This window comes from Notamacropus eugenii, chromosome 5 (assembly GCF_028372415.1).
Source record: "Notamacropus eugenii isolate mMacEug1 chromosome 5, mMacEug1.pri_v2, whole genome shotgun sequence".
Classification (NCBI taxonomy): domain Eukaryota; kingdom Metazoa; phylum Chordata; class Mammalia; order Diprotodontia; family Macropodidae; genus Notamacropus; species Notamacropus eugenii.
This window is the reverse complement of record NC_092876.1, coordinates 45,048,917-45,073,741: the sequence shown is the minus strand read 5'-3', so window position 1 is coordinate 45,073,741 and position 24,825 is coordinate 45,048,917. Positions and strand designations below refer to the sequence as shown.

The window sequence follows — 24,825 nt, the reverse complement described above, 5'->3', positions numbered from 1 at the left end:
CCTACCATGTCCCCCTTCTTTGTTCTCACCCTTTGTCACAATTATCACCTCCAGAACCACAGGTGTGAGGTCATAAGTTTTCCCTATTTTGAAGGCAAACTCAGTTTGAAGAACAAGGTAGAAAACAATACAAAATACCTGTACTTTGTACAGAAATAACAGAGGAAAACTGTCATGGGTTGTCTTTCAGGTATGGATGTGTCATTTTTGTTTATTCCAAAAAAAATTCCTCAAATGTAGTATTCTTACTTCTTTTTTCAAACGGGAGATTTTCAAAGCTTGGAGGGTTGAGGAGAGAGAAGGAAAGAGGAAGGGACAGAGAAAAAGAAAGGGGAGAGGGGGAGAGAAAGGGAAGAAGGAGAAAGAAAAGAGAGATAGGAGACCCAGAAAAACAGGAAGAGGCATGCAGAGAAAGAGATGGAGGAAGGGGGAGAGAGAAAAAGAGAGAAGTTTACAAGCTTTGTGTGCCTGTTTTAATGGCATGAAATACCCCTCTGTAGCCAGAAGGTGGCACAGGTTTCCTCCTTTGGAATCTAACTTGCAAAGAAATGCCAAAAGAAATTAGACTTGATTGGGGGATTCATATTGGAAATTGGAGTGATGTATGCCACGTGAATGGGTGCCCCTTGTCAATGTGCGATCAGTGTAGCTGAGGCAGCACCCAGCAGGCCTAGAGTCTGGGTTGTGTCTCTGCGGACCGGAAGGACTATTGACTTAAGAATCCACCCTGCAGGCATTGCCTCCACCATCCACCCCTGGGGGCCTGTGATGAACGAAGGGCTGGTCAGTTCTGGAATCACTGGGAAGAGAGGGTGGGTGAGAGCTGCTGTAGCTGATCTCCTGTCACTTCTTCTCCAGCTTTATCACGACCAATTGTGCTCTGCAGTTTTCCTCCCGGGGAATCCGGCCCGGCCTGACCACTGTGTTGGCAAGGAACCTGGATAAGAACACCATGGGCTATTTACAGTGGCGATGGGGCATCCAGTCAGCCATGAACACAAGCATTGTCCGGGACACGAAGACCAGCCACTTCACCATGGCCTTTCAGGTAAGCTGCAGGGGGAGGGCTTGCTGTACAGGGAACAAAGTAACTGAGGGCCACCTCGTCCCAGGCTTCTGTGTGAAGCCCTGGTCACTGTTCTCTTTCTTGTCCTTTGTTTCCCTTGTTAAGCCTGGCAGCTAATGGGCAGGTCCTGTCTGACCAGCTGAAGTCACACTGTCCTAGAATACCTTGTTGGGAGGCTGTGAGGTCATCACTAGGTTTCTAATGGTGAATGGAATAATATTCCCTCCTCCTGGAATGCTGTTTAATGTCCTGGAAGAGCCCCTGTTCATGGTTTGCAGAGTGGCCCAGAGTTGGGGGTGCAAGCCAGACTGGAGACACATTACTGAGGGGCCCAGAGCAGCTCAGGGTGCTCACCATTCGCAGACTAACAGGATGGCTAGTGATGACTATGTAATGCTCTCCACACAACAGCCCAGCGAGAAGTGGGGCAGAAGTGTTAGCTCCATGTTACAGATGAGGAAGCTAAGACTTGGAGAAGGAAGGTAACTTGCCCGTGGTCACATAACTTGTAGGTGTTGGAGCTGGGATTTAAACCAGGTCTCCTATCTCCATGTCCAGACTTCATTTTCCTAGAGTGCATTGCTAGAGTTTTTATCTTCAGTGCATTAGTGCTGGCAGCTGTCACAGCTTTGATATCCTGGGGACCCCAGAACACTTGGATTCAGCCTATTTTGAACTGCCTATTGAGTGCAGAGGCCCACAAAGATAGGCCAGAGCTTGTGTTACGGGGGTGGGAGGAAGGTTCAAAGTCTCTAAGATATCTACTAGGAAAGGTCATTGATCACCATTTGTCAGGGTTGGTTGGCTTCCTGCAGGAGGTGATGTATGAGTTAGGTTTGATCCATAGATATTCAGGGGGAAAAGAGGGGAAGGGAAAACTGTTTAGGCATGGGTCAGTGTGAGCAAAGGTCTGGAGCACAAGTGTGTGGACAGTGGTCCAGTTTGGTTAGAACACAGAGTGCCTTGAGGAGCAGAGTTTTATGAGATGATGCCATACATCTGGTTTTGCTGAGGAACAGTCTATATGTCTTAACCCATGTCCTTTTCCACCCTCTCTTTTCAAAGCTTGGAATCCCCCACTCCTTTGTATCAATCAGCTATCAATATAAATTTCAAGATGATGATCAGACGCGTGTGAAGGGTTCTCTCAAGTAAGTCCTGGTCAGGTCATCATTGCTTCCAGCAAACAAGCATGCTGGTTTAGCAAAATATTTTCTGATCAGGTTAGGGGGCAGTTATTACATGACTTGTCCGATGGTGCCAGCTGCAGTTGGCTCTGCTGGTTAAATGAAGTGGGAAAATGTCCGTTATAATCATACCTATGGTTGGGAGGGAAATGTCATTGAGAGGGAAGGTCAGTCATTGTCTCTTCACCCACCCACTCATAATGAATAAAGAGAACACTGAAACATCTCTCCTGGTCTTAACCCTCTCTGATTTGGTCCTTCTAGGGCAGGTTTCTTTGGTACAGTGGTAGAATATGGAGCAGAGAGGAAGATTTCCAGACACAGTATTTTAGGAGCTACTGTCAGCATTGGAGTCCCACAGGGTGTCTCTCTCAAAATCAAGTAAGTTAAATCCTGGGCAGTGGCTGGACATCTCACCCATTTGGGAGCAAGCCCCATGGTCGGGCCTTTGGTGGGTGGGGAACTAAATGAGAGCTTTGATCCCTTTCTTATAATTCCAAGGAGACAAGCAACTGTGGCTTCCAGTTGTTGGGGTCACATCTTAGATCCACAAAGGCAGGCAGGTGCTGGACCCTGACCATTTCTCCTGCTGAACTTCCACAGCCTGAGGCTGCAGCCCATTCAGACTGGCTGCACATCCACAGAACAGCTCTGCCAGGACCTTTCTCATGCCTAAAACTAGTTGTACCACGTGGCGTTATCGGTGGGTAAACAGCATTTTTCTGCTGTCTCACTTTGACGTTGTTCATACACTGCAGAAATCTTTCAGATAAATTATCTTTAGCCAATTGTCCATCCATTCCAACTCCCCCCATCTCAGGACGCCGATCGCCAAACTCAAGTTCGTCCAGCAGGTGGCACCAGAGTTCCAAAAGTGAGCTCAGCTCCTTGTCTACCTTCAGCTCTTGGCAAACCAAGATTAAAGCTTTTGTGAATCACCCCAGTTGAATTGAATTTCTGTTTGCTAGAACAGAATCCATACCCCACACTCCAAGCCTGGCTGCTGTGGTTCTTGCTATCCCATGACATCCTTACGACTATCATATCTCCAACACAAGTTCCCACCTTTGTGGAGCAGGAAGCTTGATGGAGGGTTGCTCAAAGAAGCGTTTGACCCCAAAGCAAACTTACCCTGTGTGACTGAGTTATACTACTGATCCAGACCCCTTCCTGGGAAACTGAGCCTTTCCCTTCTTGTTTTGTAGGCTGAACAGAGCCAGCCAGACTTACTTCTTCCCTATTCACTTGACGGATCAGCTCCTTCCCAGTGCTGTCTTCTATGCCACCGTGGGACCTCTGGTTGTCTACTTTGCTATGCACCGACTAGTCATCAAACCATACCTCAGGGCTCAGAAAGAGAAGTGAGTTTGTCCTCAGTGATGGGCATGATACTGTCTTGACAAGCCCTGGTCACACACTGTCTTCCAGAGGGTCTGACAGGGAGGCTGACTCTTTACTCCTGTGGCTTATGTGTAGTTTATGTTTTCTTTTGTAAGAGAATTGGAGAAGCAGAGAGAGAGCACAGCCACTGACATCCTGCAGAAGAAACAGGAGGCGGAATCTGCTGTGAGTGTCTCAGGGCTGGGCCATTGGTCACAGGAGAGCCCTTCCCATGCTTTGTCATCATGGGCAGTGGGGAGTCTGACTCAAACTCTTTATATGATTGGTGCCCCTTCCCACCATCGCCAGTGACCCGTTCTGACTCCTTCCTTATGACTGTTAAAACTTGTCTGACCAAGTGATTGTATCTGACTGCAGCCCATAGTCATCCCCTCCCCTAAGAAGGGAAATGTGCACTTCTTTTCTAGAAGACTCTTCTCAGGGACCAAGACTAACCCTGGAATTAGTTCATTTGGCTGACTTTCAGTACCATGTTCACTTACAGTACTGAAGTCACCATAAACACTTTTTCTGCCTCTGCTTTCTTCATCCTGCATCAGTCCCTGTGTCTCCTTGGGCTTCTCTGAATTCTTCACCTTCATCACATCTTCTCTGCACCCTTTTACATTAGGAATGCCACTGTCATGTGGCTGATAAGCCTCCAGTGGTGGTCTCCACCATTAGTTTTTAGCAGCAGGGCTGGTGCTGTTTAAAAGCCAGGCACACTGTTCCTCTATCCCCTCAATAGCTCAGTGTGACTCTTATTAAAGAGAGAATGGCCCTGGGGCAGCATTCTAGGCTTCTCCACATTTAGCCTGCAGGAGCGCTTTCTATACTTGAGTCAATCCGAAGGCTGCCATGCAGCTCTCCTCCTTGTTGGGCAGTCCCATTCCTGGAGCTGTCCACTGAGGTTCCCAGCTTGGACTTGTTTGCGGCTGACTTTTCTACTCCCTGCCTGCCCCCCACCCCCCTCACGTTTCATTGCTCCTTGTTTTGATTTCCTCTCTGTGTTGGGGCCCAGTAAATGCTCTGACTTCCAACATCTTGGTTCATCGGCAGGTTCGGTTGATGCAGGAATCTGTACGAAGAATAATCGAGGCTGAAGAATCCAGAATGGGTAAAACCACTGTTGGCTTCATGGGGACAGGGGGGCTCTGGGTACTGAGGGGGCATCAGAGCATAAAGGGAGAGGGCAGGGGGGCAAGGGCATCAGCTCAGTGTGCTCCTCAAGGACTGATCATCCTCAACGCCTGGTACGGCAAGTTTGTCAACGACAAGAGCAGGAAGCATGAGAAGGTGAAGGTGATCGATGTGACTGTCCCCCTGCAGTGCCTGGTGAAGGACTCCAAACTCATCCTCACAGAAGCCTCCAAGGTACCAGCCCTCCCATGCCCACAGAATGGGGGGAGGTGAACGGTAACAAAGGCAGGCAAGCCTGACTGACTGGCCCTTGTGAAATTCCCTCCCAGAACCCATGCCAGGATTTCTCCATGTCCTTCAGTCATAGAACCTATACAGTAAACAAGTGCATAAAGAGGTTTGATGGTTACCAACCTTCCAGAACCTGGAGCTTCCTTGAGGAAGGACTTGAATCTCTGGTTTTTTGTTCTATTTTTCTGCTTGGCAGAGATGCTGCTGTGAAGAAAAGGACCTGTGTTGGGATTGGAAGCCTAGGGCTGAGAACGGAGCTTTTCGATCTAGTGGTAGTGTTTTCTGAAGGCCTGTCTTCTAGGGACAGTTTTTGATCCTACTGCCTAAATGTTGGTGCTGCAGTCTCATTGTGGGTACCCTGGTCAGGTTCCTGGCTGCACCTGAAGGGGATCTGTAGGGCTGACTCATGGTATCTCCGTGTCTTTCACTACAGGCTGGGCTCCCTGGGTTTTATGACCCATGTGTGGGTGAAGAGAAGAGCCTAAAGGTGCTCTACCAGTTTCGAGGCGTGCTCCACCAGGTGATGGCATCAGACAAAGAAGCCCTTCGGATACCAAAGCAATGTAAGTTGTCCTGCTTCCCCCCTCCCCAACCCCGTCCTCCAGTGGTGGCTACTTTGGGACAGGAAGCCACAGTCTGCCCTCCAGGCACCCACACATAGAGTTAGAAAGCCGTGTTCTTGCCTTTGGATGATGACTGGGCTAAACCCATCATCTGGCAGCAAGAAGCTCTAAGAACCCCTGTGGTCCCTTTCTTGTTATGCTGCCGCTCTGCATGTAACATGACAACAAACAATTCCCTCCTAGCTCTGAGCCTGTCTTTCCTCCCACAGCTCACAGGATCGATACAGATGGATAAACCTTGTGAGAAAAAAGGGGCCAGTACCTGAGTCAAGAAGCTGCAAAACCTCTTTTCCTGGGAGTCTGAAAGTTTGGAAACACATGAAACAGAAACCTACAGCTGTTTTTATTTTGTATTATTCCTGTAGAAGGTCATTTACCAATTATGTGAAGGGACACATGAACACCCCAGCTTTCATGGGTACTGTAGTACTGAGGCAATACTGCCCTTGACTAGAACCACAGCGCTGACAGATGTCTGTTTCCTCGAGGAGCCTGCGGACACACAGCATGGCCCTACTGGGAAGAGGGCCCCTAGGGGCACACGGTGGCCCACTAACCCCAAATTTCAGGGTTCTTTCATGAGGTGTATATGGGACATTGCGCCCTCCCCCTTACTTCTAGGGGCTTCCTGCAAACCAAATGAAAAACACAGGCCATGGGGCGGTCCTGATGATTGAGTGAATGAGCGTCCATACAAGCTTCCTCCGACAATCTCCATATCTTGTTGCGGTGACTGAAAAGGGGATTTGGAGACAGATCTGAATTTACTGAATGCTTGTTACCTGAGAAGAACTAATGTATCTGGAAGACATCTCTGCCTTTCCCACTGCATTTGTCTTTTTAATTACCACTAAAACTGTGATCCCTAGGCCCAGGACTCAGTCTTCTCCCAATGTAACTAGTTTTATCTGTTTCCCTCAAACATCGCATGGAAAACCATGGATCTTTCCCATGTTTTCACCCAGTCTGGCTGAGAACTGGGACCACAGTCCGTGTACTGGACAAGAAAGCCACAGGGAGACAAGGGAGAAACATAAGCTTGATTGGGGAGAAAACTGGCCAGAGTTCTAGAGAGGTACCAAATGGAGTGAGCACGTAAAACCACCCTCAAAGGCTTCCTGTAGGAGTGAACAGAGTAGGGCTCCCTCTAGGACCCTCCCAAACCTCCAGCAGGTAGCCCAGGGGAGCAGGGACATCCTCTTCACTTAAGGGACAAGTGGGGATGACTCCTTCCCTTTAGGTGGTGCGGTTCTACTCTACAAGGTCCTCTTTCTTGACGTGCCTGTTCTGTGGAGGCAGAAGGTGTTAGGAACCAGGATCCACTTGAATAGTTTCCAAGTTACCTGTAGTGGTCAGTCCAACAAGCAAACAGGTCTGTGGTATTGGTTGTGGAATCAACTTTGTTCCCATGCTCCTCGGAGGGTTGTGTGGCTCTTTCCCAAGCACAATCACGTGAGCAGGAATTTGATTTGCAGTAGCCAGTGCAGGAGAGCATCAGGGGGGCGTGGAGCGCCAGCCTTCTGTCCCCCACCCAGCTACTAGAATCAAGCTCTCCGGCCTGGGCCTTGGTATCAGAGTAATCAGTCATGACTCCTCCCTCAGATTTTTACATAACAGTTCTGGTTGTCTAATTCTGTGACATCCATGCCCATTTTTACAATGTTTCCCAGACCTGAAGCTAAGAATACAAATTGTGCAATATACTTTGCTGAATGACTCTCTGACCTAACGTGGTCCGTTGTCCCCTTTGCTGCAAATGGTTCTTGCAGGTACCAATTCTCTTCATTTTGTTTGAAGCTGGTTGTACAGAAGGCACTGTATTGTCAATAATAAACCCTTTCTGAAAGCTGGAGCTGGGACTCGTTTTTTAAAAGCATGACCTGTGGAAAGGGGCCATGGTTTCACCACAGGCTCCTTCCAGATTTATTTCACCCTTCTGTGATGGAGCCACGTTGTCCCATACGTGCTCAGTAAGCACATCTCTACCTTCTGCAGCCTCCTGCAAGGTCATATTGCACATAGGGCACTAATGCATGGACATCAGGAAGAGGCTGTCACAGTGTCGTACATCCCACTGGTCCCAGGAACATGAAATCCCGGTGGGCAGGGCAATCCACTATGCTGGGGGGTTTAATGAACAAAATGTCTTTGTCAGAGGTATCTGCCCTGAACACTGCTCTACAAGGTGTAAATAAAGTGAAACTGTTTGAGATTTTTTCTATGTCCACAATAGCCTGGATCAAGCGAGGAGGGAAACTCAAACCAGTGATTCCTAGTTAGCAAAGAATGGAAACCTGCAAAGTCCTTGAGGGAAGTGCAGGCACACGCTCTCAGACTAGAAATATGAGTCCAATCTGTGCCACTTAACAATAGGACACTGGCAAACCCAACCCTGACCTCTGTGCCTGCATAGGACTAGGACTCATGGTCACTAGAGTAGCCTCGGAAAATACTATTCCCTGAATCTTCCCATGCTTTCCAAGAGGCCTACCTGATTTTCTCTTCCACCATCATGTCCAGCTAATCCCCTTGAATTAAAGCATCCTTCTTGCAGCCTAGGTCACACTCATTAATCCTACGGGAAGGTTTGCCTCATCGTGCTGAAGATGCAGTAGTAGCCAAAAAACAAACGCTGGGATGGAATCATAATCTATGTTTGACTCTTCCCCTTTCTGGCCCAACATGGCAGTGAGTTTTTTCCCCTACGCCTTCTTTACTGCCCCGATACTCTTTTCCTCTGCCATATCCTAGGTGCTAGTCCTAAAAGTCCTGCTAACAGCAGGGGGCCCGAGTCACTGCCACTGCCATGAAGCAAGGCCCCGGAAGAAACTACGGGGGGGAGGGAGCGAGCTCCGCTGGCTCAGGCTATAGGTCGCTCCTCTTCCTTCTGTAAGGCTTTTTGTCGCCTCTTCTCCTCCTGGAGAGCCTGAAGGCGGCTGGACATCCTTTTCATCGCTACCCTCTGCATCTTGAGTCTCCTGCGGAGCCGTTCGTTTTCCTTCAGTGTGAGCACGAGTTTTTTTTTTAAAGCATCTAAGTCCAGGAGGGCATAGCTGTGATCTGATGCTGGGAGGGAAAGTGAGCCTCTCTGGCCCAGGGGACTGGGGGGCAGGAGGCGGGATGAGACTTCTGTCCTGTAAGAGGAGACCTAGGAACAAATGTAGACGAAGGATGAGGTATAATGGGGGGAATTCCCATCCCTGCTTCCCTGGCACAAATCTGCCCTTTCTCAGCTTTAGGGAGTGGGTGTTGCTTGTGGGATTCCCTGGCAGGTGTTTGGCATCCGCACAAACTCAGCTGAGAGTGCCTAGAAATCAACTGCATCTGCTATTTGTGCTGACAATAACAAATACGGTGTAGTCATGGGTAAATCCACTCAAATTTTGGGGAGACGGATGCTCTGTTCTCTCTGGCTTTTATGTTGGGAAGAAACATTTCTTCCATACCATCATTTTAAAAATACAGAGAATGAGTAGTTAAGTATTTCCTTTCTATTTCCAACCAGAGGAGCCACAACCCAAAACCCTACCTCTTTTTCAGAAGCCTCAGCCTCTGGGGGTAGCTGTGGCTTGTCAAGCGGATGTTCCATCTTTCTTCCTGAGGTATATTCCCCAGCCCCTGCATCTGAGAAGTCCTACAAAGTGCAATGGAGAATTAGAACCGAAGTCCTTCTGGGGTTCCCATTAGGCAGCTCCTTACAGCCCCCACACCTCTGGACCATCCCAAAATTAACCTTCTCATACAGGTCTTTTCTTAGGGGGGAGGGAGTGTTATGAAAATCAACTGGGTAGCAAGCCACATTTTTATATCATGACTTGAACAATCAACACGTCCTACACAAAATAGAAATATGCAAGTTAGAAGCAACTAAAACTTTTAACCAGTTAAGAATGGTGAACGAGAAGTGAAAAGATAAAATCATGATTTCACAGGGCTTGTGGTAAAGCAAACCACCCCATCCTGGCAGAGGTGGTAGGACCACAGGTACAGAACGAGGAATCCACCTACTGCACCGTTATAAGGCACAGATCTATCATTGTGGGAGGGAAGGGGATGTCAGTGCAAAACGGCATGTTAGGAAAAAAGCATCCATAAAATACTTTTTTGAAAGAAAAACCTCTGTCTTCTGTTCTTTATGATCTCTTTAAATTAGTCATGTGAAAGTTCTTACTTCGTAAAAGTAGCCCTTTCCTTAAGGAAATTTCCAAGGCTGCAGACGTGCTGCCTGACCCACTCTACTCATGAGCCAGCCAGCCAGCACTTGTTACAAGCATTCATTATTCAGTGCCAGGCAGGGGGGCACAAAGAAAGAGGAAATCAACCCCTGCCCTCCAAGTGCATATTTTGCCTTTAGAACACAAACAAATAAGTAAGCACACACAAGATCTATGCAGGGGAGGTGGAAGGTCACCTCCAAGGGAAAAGTCTCTGTCACAAGGTGAGATTTGATCCAAGTCTTGTAGGAGGCCAGGAAATCTAAGAGGTGAGGAGGAGGAGGAGGAAAGGGCCTTCTGGCATGGAAGACAGCCAAGGGCAGAAGGAGGGGGTTGTGCAATGGAGTGTCCTGTTGGAGAAACCACAAGGAAGCCCCAGTGGCCAGCGTTTTCAAAGGTGATTAGACCAGCTCAGACATCGCATAACAAGCCACACTCTGTACAGCTTTGAGATTTACCTGCCCTGTCTGTGCCTGCACATCACTCCTCTGGCCAGCAGGGTCTGTGTTCTCCCTAACCAGCTGCAAGGGAACAAAAACACAAGACAGTGGTTTTAACACGTGCCACTAGGCACAATGTACTGTGAAAAACCCAAAGACCCCTGGTCCCAAAGGGAGTTCCTCTATCCAGTGAGATGCTCCTAAACTGACCCACCAACCTGACCAGTGGTTGTCCTCAAACACTGTTCACATGAGTTTGGAAGAGACAGCAGCAGCCATCCTCAGAAATAGAAGGGTGTTCGGATACATCATCAACGTCCCTCTAACAGCAGAGCGATTAGTATTTACTTGGTTTGTCTTAATAAATTTATTCATCAAAAGACAGAGCAATGGGAGACACTAATACTTTGGATCTGAGTCTCTCCCAGCATGGGGGCCCCCTGGGGGGCCTGAAAGGGATTCATGGGGAGGGGAGGTACATGACTACTCCAGAATTTGAATCTGTGACAGAGAAGAGGAAATGCGAGTGGGGCATACATGGTATCCAATTTCAAATCCCGTATTCTAACCCTGCTCACTGTCTATGTGACTTTGGAAAAGTCACCTCCATGGGCCTCAGTTTCCCCATCTGTAAAGTGAAAGGGTTGGACTAAATGCCGTCTAAGGTTCCTTTCTTATATCTATGATCAGGGATAATTTGACAGACTACATTTGGGGAGAACAGATTTCAACAGAAGTACAGATAAGATCCAATAGACTCAAATGTGATGGGATAAGTCTGTCAAAAAGAGATGGGGATCATGACTAATGTGAAAATATGTTTAATATGAATGCAAGTATAGAGCCTGTATCAGACTGCATGCTGTCTTGGGGAGGGGGAAGGAGAGGAAGGGGGAGAAAATTTGAAACTCAAAATCTTGTGGAAGTGAATGTTGATAACTAAAAATAAAATAATTTTTTAAAAAAGGAGAGGGATGGGAAATGCTCAGAAATAAAATTCTAGAAACACAAAGAAACACAATTCCGATAATCCATCTGTGAATTTACAGAAAAACTTTAAGGCAATTAGTATTTGGGGAAGAGAAAGCTACTGGGGTACAAAATCTGTATGTGTAATACGTGGTGTACAGGGACATACAATAAAAACTTAGCAGTCTGAACTCCACTCATTTCAAACTGACAAAGATTAGAAGATGCTGGGCTGGAGTGTGCTTTTACATCACACGTAGAAAACAGGTATCTTTAGCATAAAGTTAATTATTTAGCCTACTTGCAACGGACGCTTACATTTAAGAACATCAGCTCACGTCGGTAGACAATTTTAAAGTTTATAATGGTTAAGGAACAGTTCGAGTGGGGCCCAGCTGCAAATCATTCTAACTTCCGTGTTTAAAAAAGACTTTAGAATCTAGCTTACAACCTGATGCTGCATTTCCCATCAGCAGTGTCACTGTGTATGCCCGCAAGCGAAAAAAGCACCTTTCTTTAAAAATATTTCGCAGCCTTTTTCCCTGTAATACTGCTCTTCCCCACCCCCACCTCTCCTGCTCAAGGAAGGCAGATTCATGAGGCTTTATCATGCTCTCCTGATTAATAACAGCTAACATCTGTACAGCATTCTTAAGGTGAGCGAAGCGCTTTGCAGATACCTCCCGTGATCCTCACGACAATCCTGCGAGGTAGATGTTATCATCTCCATTCTACAGATGAAGAAACTGAGGCAGACAGAGGGGAAGTGACTTGCCCAGGGTGTCGCCCAGGGCTCTGCCCACTGCACTACCTGTCCTGCTGCCTCTAAGTTCTTTACTCTTTCAAACTGCAAATACCTAGTGTTCTGGGGTTCCATGAGCAAGTCTACACTCACTCTATCTCTTGTCTTTCATTACTGATGGGTCTCAATAGCTCCCCTTCAAAACCTTCCTATCTTCAGGTAGATGGCTCCTCCTTGGTCATTTGGGTTGTTTTTCCCTGTGTAAGGGGGCCGTAGCCACAGCAGGGGGGAGTTGCTGGGGTCCTGGGGTCAGGACGATTTGTATCCCAAACCCACCTGTCACACTCTCCATGTGGCCCTGGACACATGCCCTCATCACATATATTCACAGGACTCCACGATCTTTCTGAAACCAGAGTAGGCACAGCCAGTTCTCCTTGGTCCCTTTTAGTAAAGGAGGCCCAAGGCTGGACTCTGCAGAGCTTGGTGCTTGTCCCACAGAAAGGTCAGAAGACAAGGGTAGGAGGCCAGGGCCTCTGAGTCATTCCCGGCAGAGTCTCTCTGATAGCATCTTACTGCAAGGTATGAATTGCTTCTGAAGCGGCCCCCACCTAATTACAGGTTCTTGCCAAGCAAAAGTCCCTCATTTATTTCATGGTCACACAACTCACTGTGCCTCTAGTCTGACAGTCAGATGACCATCCTGGACCCAAGCCTGCCTCCAGGAGAGCCCTTCTTGAACAAGCAGGGCCTCCCCAGGAATCCCCACACAGGGCAAGGCTGCAGGGCATGGTCACTACCTGTGCTGTGTCCTGGAAAGCAAACACTGTGGGCACTGCGTTCTGCTTCAGGTTCTTGCGGTTGCCAAAGGCGCTGAAGCAGTCGGGCTTGAAGTGCTCCGAGCAGATGACCGTGTGCTGCTTGGGCTTGAAGTTGCCTCGGCCGATGTTCAGCACCCATTCCTTGAGCAGCTCCGGACGGCTGAAAGGGAACCTGAGCAAGGCAGAGAAGGAAATGCAAGAAAAGCCGGGCCTCAAAAAAACAGGCCTTTGGTGTTCTCATGTGTGGATTTGATACATTTGAAAACTTAAGCCACGTCCAATTGTTTCAAGCCAATATTCTGGAGTCATCCTAAATCATGGGCCCAGAACACTAGGGGTGACTTAAGAACCCAAGAGAACAGTGTTTCTGAATCTACATGTGCTGCGAAAGTCTCCACGACATTCCCTAAACCTCCAACAGTCCATTACACTTCTCAAACTAATTTTGCCAGTAACACTTGAAATATATTGAGAGAACCCTGGGGCAGGCCAAGGAGGCCTGAGGGCCTCCTTGGATCATAGGATCACAGATTTACAGCCGAAAGGGTCCTTGGGCATCATCTAACCCAACCCTCTCATCTTACAGATGATGATAATTCAGAGCAGAATGGATATAAGGGCATTTTTTTTTCACAAGTAACAAATTCAATTCATCAACAAACATTATGATGATTGGCTTGATGCCACACATACAAAGACAAAAATTCAACAGTCCCTGTCTGGCCTCAAGAGTTTACAATCTACTCAAAGGATGCAATTTGAACATAAGAAAGTAAACACAAAGTCTATGGAGTAATTTCAGGAGGGGGAATATACTGGTAACTAGGGGGAAATGGGAACAGGGAGAGGTCAGGAAGGGTGTCAAGGAGTCACCTTAGCTATGCTGAGACAGAGGAGAGGAGGGAAGACATTCTAGACATGGGGAACGACTTGTGAATATGGGTGGAGGCCAGACATGGAATAGCAGACACAGAGAACACAGGCAGTCCAGTCTGACTGGAATGGATTCTGCATTAAGGGAAGTAACAGGAAATAAATGTGGGAAAGTAAGACAAAGATTTTGGAGGGTCTTAGATACCAGGCTGAGGACTGTTCATATTTTCCTAGAAGGAATAAGAAGCCACCAAACATTTTTTTTTTAGCAGGGAAGGAAGGTGACATAGTTAAATCTGTTTGGGGAACGTTAATTTAGATGGAGGATGGATTGGAGAGAGGAGAATTAAGGGTCGGAAATATGGCGGAGACTGTGTGAGTAGAAAATGGGGGAGATAGGAGAAATGTTGGCAGCTGGAGGTGAGGCATGGCTGAGGATGACTCCAAGGTGGTAATACTGATTGTCTTGGAAGTAAGGTGCTTCTGGAAAACAGAAATGGAGTTTGGAGGAGAAATGTTTTCCAATTTGGACACACTGAGTTTGAGATGCCTACAGGTCATCCAGATGAAAATGCCCAGCAAGCTGGTGTTAATGACAGACTAGAGTTCAAGAGATACATCTGGGAACCACTGGCAAGAGATGATCCTTGAATTCATAGAACTATTGCTATTGAGAAGGAAGAAAATACAGAGAATGAATGAGAAAAGCAGTATAGTGATCCAGACCAGAGGATAGAGACCCCACTGGCAGAAGAACCCAGAGAAAGCAGGTGCAGAAGCCAAGAATGGAGAGTCTTCAAGAGAAGGGTCAATGGGGTCAAAAGTTACCAAGAGGTCAAGAAGAATGAAAACTGAGCAAGGGTCATTGGCTTTAGCAGTCAAGACATCTGCCACCCCCTACTTCTTTGCAGAAGCAGGAAGGGGATAAGTATGAAATATTTCATCTATTATGAGACATTTTCATCATACTGATCAGTTTTGGTTTTTTCCTTTTCTTTTTTTCTTTTTAAAAATATACTTTCTGATAAAGGATAGCTCTTGGGGTAGCAGAAAGGGGAAGGACAAACAGGGAAATTTATTAAATATAAAAACAGAAGATATCAACAAACATTTATCTTACAAACAGATCCCTGGTAACCCGAGAGCTGTTTCGGTCAAATGCTGGGGTTGGCAGCCAGGATACCAGGGACTGAGAAGTGAGTGAGAGGTCAAGAATTGAAGGTAGTGATAGTGGATGGCTTTTTGCAGAATTTTTACTATGAAAAGGGGGAAAAAATGTAGATGACTGCTTAAAAGGTGAAAGGAAGGGGTTTTTTAAGGATAAGAAAGACCAGGGTATATCTGTAAACAGCAGATAAGGGGAGAGTAAAGGACAGAGAAAAGTGACAGACTGGGGAGGCAAGCCCTCGGAGGGCCCAAGGATGGGATCAAGAGAATGGAGGGACTAGCTCTGGCAAGAAGGCCCATCTTTTCATCAGAGATTGGATCAAAAAAAAGAGAAAATGAGGAGTAATGAATGGGAAGGAAGGTGGAGGAGGGAGTTAGCTTACAAGGGAAGGCTTCTGTTTTCTTAGTAAAGTCTGCTGAGGGCCAGGAGGAGAATGTGGTGTAGCAGGTCTGAGGAGAGAAGTCTGGAATGACCACTGTGGATTGGGATAAAGTCAACAAGGAGAAAAGAAAAAGACTGCTTTGCAGTTTGGAATGCCAGGTGGTATGATGGATAGAGCGATGGGTCTGGAGTCAGGAAGACCTGGGTTCAAATCCAACCTCAAGACACTGTGTGACTCTGGGCAAGTCACTTCACCCTGTTTGCCTCCCAAACCCCCTCAAAAAAGGCAGAAGAGACTGTGAAAGGAAAGGGAATGAATAGGGATGACAGTACTGGAAGAGATAAGGGGAGGAGGGTGTTTGCCTCAGAAATGTTTTTTTATATAGAAATTCAAGTTTAATATTTTCCAGAAGAAACTATCTTCTCAGAAAACCTATCATTCACATGGCAGGGTATATGGAAAGAAATCTGGGAAATGCTGTAATGTTCTCTCACCATACCCTATAACAAACTTTCCAATCCCGGGCCAACTGGACTCCCTGCGTGCTCTAGGCTTGTTCCCCCTCCATGCCTTTTCTCATCCTAACCCTACCACCTGGAATGCCACCAGCAAACACTTTACCCCATTACCCCATGTTCCTACATGCCCACTTCTCCCAGGAAGTCTCAAGACCCTCCTTGATCACTCCAGGATTTATCCCCACAAGCTATTCTGGGCATCTCTTAGCTGAAATATCAAGTTCATCACGCAGGCTAATTCTGATCTCAGGATCCCTAGTGTTGGACCTTTCATTTCTTTCTTTCCAAGACTTATTTGCCTCATTTGAAAAACCAAACAGTTGGACTAGATGAGCCCAAAGATCCCCTCCAGACTCAAAGTCTATGGTCTAAGCCAAGGAGTCTTAACCCTTTTTTGGATCACTGACCCCCTCTGACAAGTCTGGTGAAACCAAAATAATGTCTTCTCAGAATATTTTGATTTTTCCTTTAAATTTATAGTTTAAGAAAATGCTAAATTTTGGTTGGAAATTAGTAAAAATAAAGATGCATTTTCTTTTCTCCCATCCAAGTTCTCAGATTCTCTGTCATCTCAGTTAATAACTCCTCGTCCAACCACAATTCTGAAGGACTCATGATGAAACATGCCACACGTTGATACATATATGCCCATAAACATATATACACGGACATATACACATACACACACGTGTGTGTATTTTTTAAAGATAATTTTTGACAGGGCCTATGCAGAAATTTTTTTTGCTGGACTATATATGTTTCTAACAGGTTTTCTTTTTCTTGCTTTCTCTATAGGGTTCGGGCATCAAAGTGGGAGAGAGAGAATGTGGACTTGAATATTAAAAAAAATAAACTGAATTTTTAAAAAAGATCTTGTCTAAGCTCTCTGTGTAGGATTAGAATTTACAGAGCCTGAAACCACATGACTTGGCACTTAATTTTATTCCCGTGGTGTTCTTATTCTCTAATTATTTTAATACATATTATGTGTGATGCCCCTCTTATCTCCTCAGCCAGACTGGAAAGCCCTAGAAGGCACCTGCCAACTTGTTTCGCAGCCCTAATAAGACTTAGCTGGGCACATTGCCTGGCCTGGGGCTGAGAATGATGGTTCCAAATAAATAATTAGAGGATTTAGGGCTGGGTCATCATCTGGTCCAATCCTCTCATTTTACAAGTGAGAAAATGTGTCCCAGAGAAATGAAGGGCTTTACCCAGGTTGACAGACAGAGTAAGTGGCAAAAATTCAAACCCAGGTCTTCCAATGCATCCATCCCCATACCCTTATTGGCTGAACGAGGGCGATCAATCTTCTCCGTTATGTGTGTATGATTTTATGCAGGATAATTAGCACTGCCCAGACAGACTTCTCCATGATAGGGCAACAGGCAGTGTGTTTGTCTGTACAGACATTCCAGCCCACGTCATTTGTGACATGTCAGGAGACCCTGCTATATCGTCTACAAATGGCATGTTTGTGAACACAGATGGAGAACCAAAGCTAGAATAATAGAGAGAGAAGAAAACATAGATATAATGAGAGGCCTGGGCAAAGAGCAAAAGACAGACAAAGTAAAAGAGAGAGGCAAAGAGAGAAGAGATAGATGCCAAGGCAGAGATGCAGAAAAGGACAGACACATATGGTGGGACGGACAGACTTACACACATACACAGAGACACAGAGATGCATCCACACGGCCAGAGGCAGGGAGAAACAAGTCTACAGTCATAGGGAGGTAAGAAGTCATTCTTAAGCTTCTCCTGTGTGCCAGGTGATCAAAGAATTGATGCCCTCAGGAAGGTTACAATCTGGTGGCGGAAAAGTACAAGTCGATACACAGTAAGCACACATTGTGGTACCTAAAAATGTAAAACCCAAAGTGATTTGGGAGCATGGAAAAGAAAGAGCAGAGGACGCTCGGTGGTGCAGTGGCCCTGGAGTCAGGAGGACCTGAGTTCAAAATCGACCTGAGGCTTGATAATTAATTACCAGCTGTGTGACCCTGGGCAAGTCACTTAACTCAAATGCCTTGAAAAGAAAGAAAAAAAAGAAATAGCCACGGAGGCCTCTTGTTCTGAGGACAGTAGTTGGACTGTAGGGGATTAGGGATTCTAAAGGGAAGGGGGATGTGAAAAGACAGAAAGACATGAGATCCTGTATGAAGGAAAGAAGGGTGTTTGGCCGGATCATAAAGGGCATAAATGAGAGTAATCTAAAATAAGTCTGGAAAGGTAAGCTGTGGCTATGTTGTTAATGATCATGCCCACCTTAATGCATCTGCTTCCCAAATACCTTAAAGGGGGCTGGGCAGCCGCTGGAGTGACATGGTCAAACCTCTGCTTTAGCAACGTCCCTCTGACAGCTGGGTAAATGAATGAGTTAAAGAGGGAAGAGGCTGAAGTCAGAAGGCTAATTTGGGAGACTGCTGTAACAGTACACCCAAGAGGTGAGAAGGCACTGAGCAAGGATGGTGGTCCCAGGAGTGGGGCCAGGGGGATGGACACCAACCCCAAGTTCCTCCACAGAGATGGAGATTGGTGCAGCCAATGGGTGGAAAGGAATTTGGAAAGAAAGAAAGAAGGAAGAAAGTAAGGAAGGAAGGAGGGAAGGAGGGAAGGAAGGAAGGAAGGAAGGAAGGAAGGAAGGAAGGAAGGAAGGAAGGGAGGAAGGGAGGGAGGGAGGGAGGAAGGAAGGAAGGAAGGAAAGGAGGGAGGGAGGGAGGGAGGAAGGAAGGAAGGAAGGAAGGAAGGAAGGAAGGAAGGAAGGAAGGAAGGAAGGAAGGAGGGAGGGAGGGAGGGAGGGAGGGAAGGAAGGAAGGAAGGAAGGAAGGGAGGGAGGAAGAAGGGAAGGAAGGAAGGAAGGAAGGAGGGAGGGAGGGAAGGAGAGAGGGAGGGAGGGAGGAAGGGAGGGAGGAAGGAAGGAAGGAGGGAGGGAAGAAAGAAGGAAGGAGGGAGGGAGGGAGGAAGGAAGGAAGGAGGGAGGGAAGAAAGAAGGAAGGAGGGAGGGAGGGAGGAAGGAAGGAAGGAGGGAGGGAAGAAAGAAGGAAGGAGGGAGGGAGGGAGGAAGGAAAGAAGGAAGGAAGGAGGGAGGGAGGGAGGAAGAGAAAACAGCTCCGCCCCCGCGCCCTCCGGCAGACATCCGGGCTACAGCCTCGGACCACGGCACGCGGCAGATGCTTTTTGACGTATCCATCAATTTCGCTGACTTTTTTCTCCTCCTTTAAAAACCGTTCTCTGTTACCTGGTTTTCTAGGACAAAGGAAAGATCCCGAGGATACTGTTAATGAATAATCTTTTAAAAGATGTTACAAGGTAAAACCAGCAAGGTCTGACCGCTGAACGGATACGAGAGGTGCGGGGGAAAGAGGGGTTTCAGGGTCACTGGGAGGTGGTGACCCTGGATGACCGGAAGGAACAGGACTAGGGAGATTGGGCCAAGACAGCCCTAGAGACGGCCAGACCAGAGACGAGCGGCTGGCCCGGACACCGACGCTGGCAGAGGCTCCGCCCCGCCCCGCCCCGCCTCCGCTTAGGCCGCTCGGTGGGCGGGGCCTCAGGCCGGGGAGGAGGAGCCTGGGCGCGGGGCCGCGCGCACCCCACGGGCACGCGCCCCCGGGAATCTGCAAGTTCAAACACGCGCATGCGTGCGTGTGGCTGGACGCCTCCGTGTATGTTGCTGCTCGGTGTGTGGGTGTCTGCGTGTGCGTCCGCGTCGGCCAGGGCGGCCCGGCCCGGCTCCCGAGAAGGGGCTGGGGTCGGGGGGCTGTCCAAGTCCCCCGCCCCCTCCCCCGCGGCCCGCCCCGCCCCCGCCTCACCGGTGGAAGGTGAGCTGCTTCCTGCGGCTGCTGTAGCGGTTGCAGCACTGCCGGGCAGCGCACGACTTGGGCATCTCCTGCCGCCGCCTCCTCTTCCCTCCCACGGCTGCCGGCTGCCCTCAACAAAGATGGCGGCGGCGGGGCTGGTGGGGGGCGGGGAGCGCGCGACCTCGGCGGGGGAGGGGGAAGAGCGGAGAGCGCGCTCCCTCCGCGGGAGGCGGGGAGGGGGCAGCCCTGGGGCGGTCGCCGCCGGCGCTCCTGCCGGGGGCGGGGCGGCTGCTGGACCCCGCTGAGGCCGGGCTGTGCTGCCTCGGAGCACCGGGGGGCGGGCCCCGAGTTCGAGAAAAGTCCGGGCCACGGCCCCCGCCTGTGCTTGGCCTTCGATGTCACTCCTTTGACTGTCCTGGTCCCTTTTTATGGGGAAATCATCTTCCCCTTCCCCCTCCTCCCTGCCTCCCCCTCCCCCTCCCTATGTCCTTCCCCTTCTCACTCCCCTCCCCCTTTCCCCCTCCCCCCTGCCTCCCCCCTCCCCCTCCCTATGTCCTTCCCCTTCTCACTCCCCTCCCCCTCCCCCTCCCCTCCCCCCTCCCCCTCCCCCCTCCCCTCCCCCCTCTCCCCTCCCCCCTCCCCCCTCCCCTCCTGCTCCCGTCCCTACTCTTTCCCTGCTTCTCCTCTTCTCTCACCTAATCCTTCCCGGGATCTGTTTAAGCAAATGCTAATTCCCGCCCTCAGACCCGCCTGAGTGCGGACTCACCTGTTTGCGAGCTCCTAGCGCTTTTTAGTATTGGCAAACCTGTAGCACTTGCCTACAGCGCCGTTTCCTTTGTGGTTCCCTAGCAGGGACCCTGGATTCGAGTCCGAAGCCCCATCTCAGGGGCTTCTGACCGGGGAGGTGCCTTGGGCACGTAGCCTCGGTTTCCTCCACGTGGATTCTGGGGTCTCCGGGGCCCCCTCCAGCTCCGAATCTGTGAGCCCTTGGACTAGGCAGCTTTCCTGAGGGATGGCAGGTCCTTCGGTAGTAAGGACACACAAAGTCGTGAGGGGAGGGGATAGAGGCAGAAGAGAGAGGAGCTAGGAGAGCCCCAAAGGCCCAAAAAGGAGGCATGGGGGCCTGGGCTACGTAGCCCTGAACGGACCTGCCCGGCCTTTTCTCTTGAATGCAGTAAGATAGTGGCCCAATCCAATGACCTTTCTTCTGTCCTCATCCCCCTTGGCCTCCCTGCAGCCTTTGGCACGGTTGAGCGCCCTCAGGACATGGCTCTCTCCTTTGCTGTGCCCCGTCTCAGAGCATGTCCTCCAGGGCCCACAGGGCTCCAGCCGGTGCCCTCTTTTCCCTCTGTACTACTTCACTTGGTGATCTCATCCACGCCCATGAATTTAATTACCCTCTCCTTGTGGACAGTTCTCAGTTCTGCCTCTTCCACCCCAACCTTTCTGCTGCCTCCAGTCTTGCATCTCCAACTGCCTTTCAGGCATCTTGAACTGGATGTCCAGTTGTCATCTTAAATTCAGACTCCTCCAAAGTAGGACTCATTAGCTTTCCTCCTAAGCCCTCACCCTCCTAACTTCTCTATTACTGTAGAGGGCAACACATCCTCCTAGTCCCCCAGGCTCCCAACCTGGATTCCTCCAAGCTGTTGCCAAGGCCTGTAGATTTCACCTCTGCAACATCTCCCTTCAATTTCACCTTTGCTGCATCTCTCCAATGTGTCCCCCTCTCTCCACCACCCTGGTGCAGACCCTCACACCTGGATTATCATAATAGCTGCTAGAGGGTCTGCCTGCCTCAAGCCTCTCCCCACGCCTGTCCATCACCCATGAGGCACTAAATCATGGGTCCAACTGAGTCATCCTCCTACTAAATTTCAGTGGCTCCCTATTATCTCCAGGAGCAAAAAGGAAATGTTCTTTTTGGCATTCTAAGCCCTTCCTAAGCCAGCCTTCTCCTACCTTTCCAGTCTTCCCCAGGTTTTCTTTGTTCCAGTGACACTGGCCTCCTGGCTGTTTCACTAACAAAATTCTCCATCTCTGACTCCAGGCATTTTCTCCAGCTTTCCCCCAAGCCTGGGATGCTCTCCCTCCACATCTCACTTGCTGGCTTCCCTGATTTCCCTTAATTCCCCAAACCTCCTCTTTTACAGGAAGCCTTCCTCAACCCTTCTTCCCTCTGCTAATTATTTTCTATTTATCCCAAATAGTGCTTGTTTGTACATATATGTTTGCTTGTCTCCTCCCTTAGGCTGGGAGTTCCCTGAGGACAGGGACTGTCTTTTGCTTCTTTTTGTATCACCTAGTAGGTGCTTAACAAATGTTTAATGATTGATTGATAGTGCTAGATTTGGAATCCGAGAACCAAAAGTCAGATCCTGACTCTGTGTGACCTTGGGCAAGTGACTTAACCTCTCTTGGCCTCAGTTTTCTCCCTTATAATGGGGGATCACCATAGATTTAAAGCTGGAAAGGACCTCCGAGGCCCTCTAATCCAAATCTCTCGTTTTACAGGGAAGGAAACAAAACAAGCATTTGTTGCTGTGTCTCAGGCACTATGCCAAGCATTTTGCAAATATTCTTTCCTTTAATTGGCACAACAACATTGTGAGATAGGTACCATTATCCCCATCTTACAGTGAAGGAAACCGAGGAAGAGATTAAGTGACTTGTCCAGGGTCACACGGCTGGTAAGTGTCTAAGACTGAATTTGAAGTCACCCGGGGCCTAGTGCTCTGTCCACTGTGCCTCCTAACTGCCTCATAAGTTTGCAGAGGAGGAAGCTGCCTAGAGACACGGAAGCTTTGATTCTCTGAAGTTCACCAATGCCTTCTTGTTCTCAATTAAATGAGGGGCTTTGATCTGCATTCCTGGGGGAGGAGGGAGCATGTACCACCTGTTAAATGAGATTTTTCATTCAAATATAAGAGAGGGTCAAAGCTGCCTCAGTCCCTTGGCAAAAGGAATTCGGAAACTTCTTAGTTGGACATAGTTTGGGGCCACAATCCAAGGAGCACTCATTAGATACCTAAGATGGGCAAAACACTGTGATAGGTGTTGGGGATACAGACTCAAAAAAAAAAAAAAAGCTCTTAAAATCAGTCCCTTCCCTCAAGGAGCTCACACTCTATTGCCTCTCTTTTTCTAATCTTTAGTATCCATCCCAAGGAAAGAGGATACTTTCCCCCCAAGCTCCTGGGCAAGTTAACTAGGGCTTGCTTTCACAGGTAATGAGTGACTTTTAAAAGTATTAGTCCTTTACTAGATTCCTCAGACTCGTTCTCAAGATCTACCTTCTCCAAGAAGCCTTTCCTGATTCCCCTTCCAGCTGGGACTTTGCTCCACCCACCCACCCAATTACTGGTCTATGTTTTCTAAATACTTCCATTTGTCTCCCGTAATGAATGTGTGCTCCTTAAGGGCAGGGAATGTTTCATTTTTGTCTGTGTGTATCACCTTGCACAGTACCATGAGTCCTTTATAAATGCTGGTTGATCTTGGCTTGAGGCAGCAGCTGTACCCTTCTTTCCCAAGAGAGCACATTCCTCTCCCCAGGATGGGCTCAGTTCCTAATACACCCCTTAGCCACACAGCCCTTCTTTTGTTGGTCTAGGGAAGGTTTTAAAATGCCATGCAGGGTGGGGTGGGCTGCCATTTGAGATGGGGAGAAATCCTCCAGCCCAAACCTTCAGTCCATGGTAGGAGGACAGTGAGGTGATTCATTGAAATTGTCCTCAAAAAGCTAACCCTTACTGACATTCTTTGCTTTCAGTACCAGAACCTCTCATCAAGGTCCCCACTTACCCCTCTACATGCCTCTCACCTGCACCCCCTTTCCAGCCACACACATCAAGTCCTGTAGACAATGGTAACCTCCCTAAATTTATTCCTCAATGATTAACGTACTTTCATCCCCATCCCTATGTTCTGAACCCTACAGTTTTCATTGTTCAAACCCTGTCCTCCATCCCCTAAATCCTCCTCAGGTCCCACTCTGAGCCATCCACAGATTCCACCGGGCTCTCTATAGTACCTGCTCCTTGAGAACAAACTTGTTTTCAGCCTCAGCCTCTCTACCTTTCTCACTCCCTTGATCCCTCCCTCCTGAGGACACAGCTTCCCAGACCTCCTTTCCAGCGCTGGCTGCCCATTCACTCATTCCCCTGGTTCACTGATCATGACAGGAGAGTTGGGTTATACCTTCTCTGTGGCCACTTTGAGGATCTCCCTTTACCAACATGTTCAAGTAACCTCCCCTCCTTGGAGGGTCACTCAATCCCCATCTACTCCACCCCCCCAGTGAAGATTCTGGAAGCTGTTGTCTACAGACATCCAGGACGCTCCTTCCTTTCTCCGTAAGGTCAGTGACTAGTTCACAATCTTTTCCCTCCTTTCTTCATATTACTTCAACATATCCATTGATATTCCTATCACCCCAGTCTCCCAATTCCTATTTACTCATTTGCCCACTTCTCTACTCACCATGGCTACACAGAGAAGGGCATAACTTTGATCTTGCCCTCACTCACAACTTTGAAATTCCTTTATCTGATCAGAATCTGTTGTGATTGTGCCTCCCCATCTGCATGGCAGTTCACCATGACCTCCAGTCCCTCTCCCATCCCTCAGTTCTTTCCCAGGCCATCACACCCTTTCCCTGCCCATTCTTGACCCTTTGGTGATTCAACTCTACCCTGCCCTCTTTTCTCAAATCCCTTGCCCCTTTCCCCTTTAATGGCCAATCTTGCCCTTCCAAACCCCAGCCCTGGATTACTCCCACAATCTACTGCCATTAGCTTCTACTCACTTTACAAAACTAGAAAAAAATTCATAAACCACGTTGAATGAGTCCTCTTCAAGTTTAGGCTACAGAAATTGAATTGAGCTCTTGCTGCAGCAAGGTAATCCTTTTACACCTCCCTGATTCTCCATCTGACTCTTTCCAAATGTTTTCATCCTTCTCAAATCTCCTGCTGGTTTTTTTCCCTGCCCCCAGGCGCTTAGATGAAAATCTGGAGCCCCAGTTCAATGAAAAAACCAGGGGCCATTTGCAGAGAGCTCTAGTCTTCTGTTCCTCATTCACCTGGCTCAGAGGCCTTTCACCTGTTTCACATGAAAGGGCCAGAATCAAGAGAAAAGCCCAAAAGGGATCCCAGTACCAACCTAAGACTTGTCAGTATGGAAGGAGCCGAAGAGAACTGCGGGCTC

The 24,825-nt window shown here is 48.4% G+C and overlaps 2 protein-coding genes across 3 annotated transcripts in view; one reads left to right on the top strand and one right to left on the bottom strand.

The window, feature by feature from the left end:
* The window catches only part of DNAJC11 (DnaJ heat shock protein family (Hsp40) member C11), a 77,842-nt gene extending 70,303 nt beyond the window's left edge, over nt 1-7,539 (top strand). For both annotated transcript variants that reach the window (XM_072608737.1, XM_072608736.1), the window contains exons 8-16: nt 859-1,048; nt 2,132-2,217; nt 2,518-2,634; nt 3,459-3,614; nt 3,750-3,819; nt 4,693-4,750; nt 4,865-5,007; nt 5,498-5,627; nt 5,897-7,539. In XM_072608737.1, the coding sequence (XP_072464838.1) occupies nt 859-1,048; nt 2,132-2,217; nt 2,518-2,634; nt 3,459-3,614; nt 3,750-3,819; nt 4,693-4,750; nt 4,865-5,007; nt 5,498-5,627; nt 5,897-5,922 (976 nt within the window). In that variant the 3' untranslated portion in view covers nt 5,923-7,539. The remainder of the gene's footprint in view (nt 1-858; nt 1,049-2,131; nt 2,218-2,517; nt 2,635-3,458; nt 3,615-3,749; nt 3,820-4,692; nt 4,751-4,864; nt 5,008-5,497; nt 5,628-5,896) is intronic.
* Nucleotides 6,009-19,772, bottom strand: THAP3 (THAP domain containing 3). The gene is made up of 5 exons (XM_072608740.1): nt 19,630-19,772; nt 12,853-13,045; nt 10,360-10,422; nt 9,217-9,321; nt 6,009-8,835 (listed from the first exon to the last, which is right to left on the bottom strand). Exons 1-5 carry the CDS (start codon nt 19,701-19,703, stop codon nt 8,548-8,550), a joined length of 723 nt encoding a protein of 240 aa, XP_072464841.1. The 5' UTR covers nt 19,704-19,772; the 3' UTR covers nt 6,009-8,547.
* Between the last annotated feature and the right edge of the window lie 5,053 nt (nt 19,773-24,825).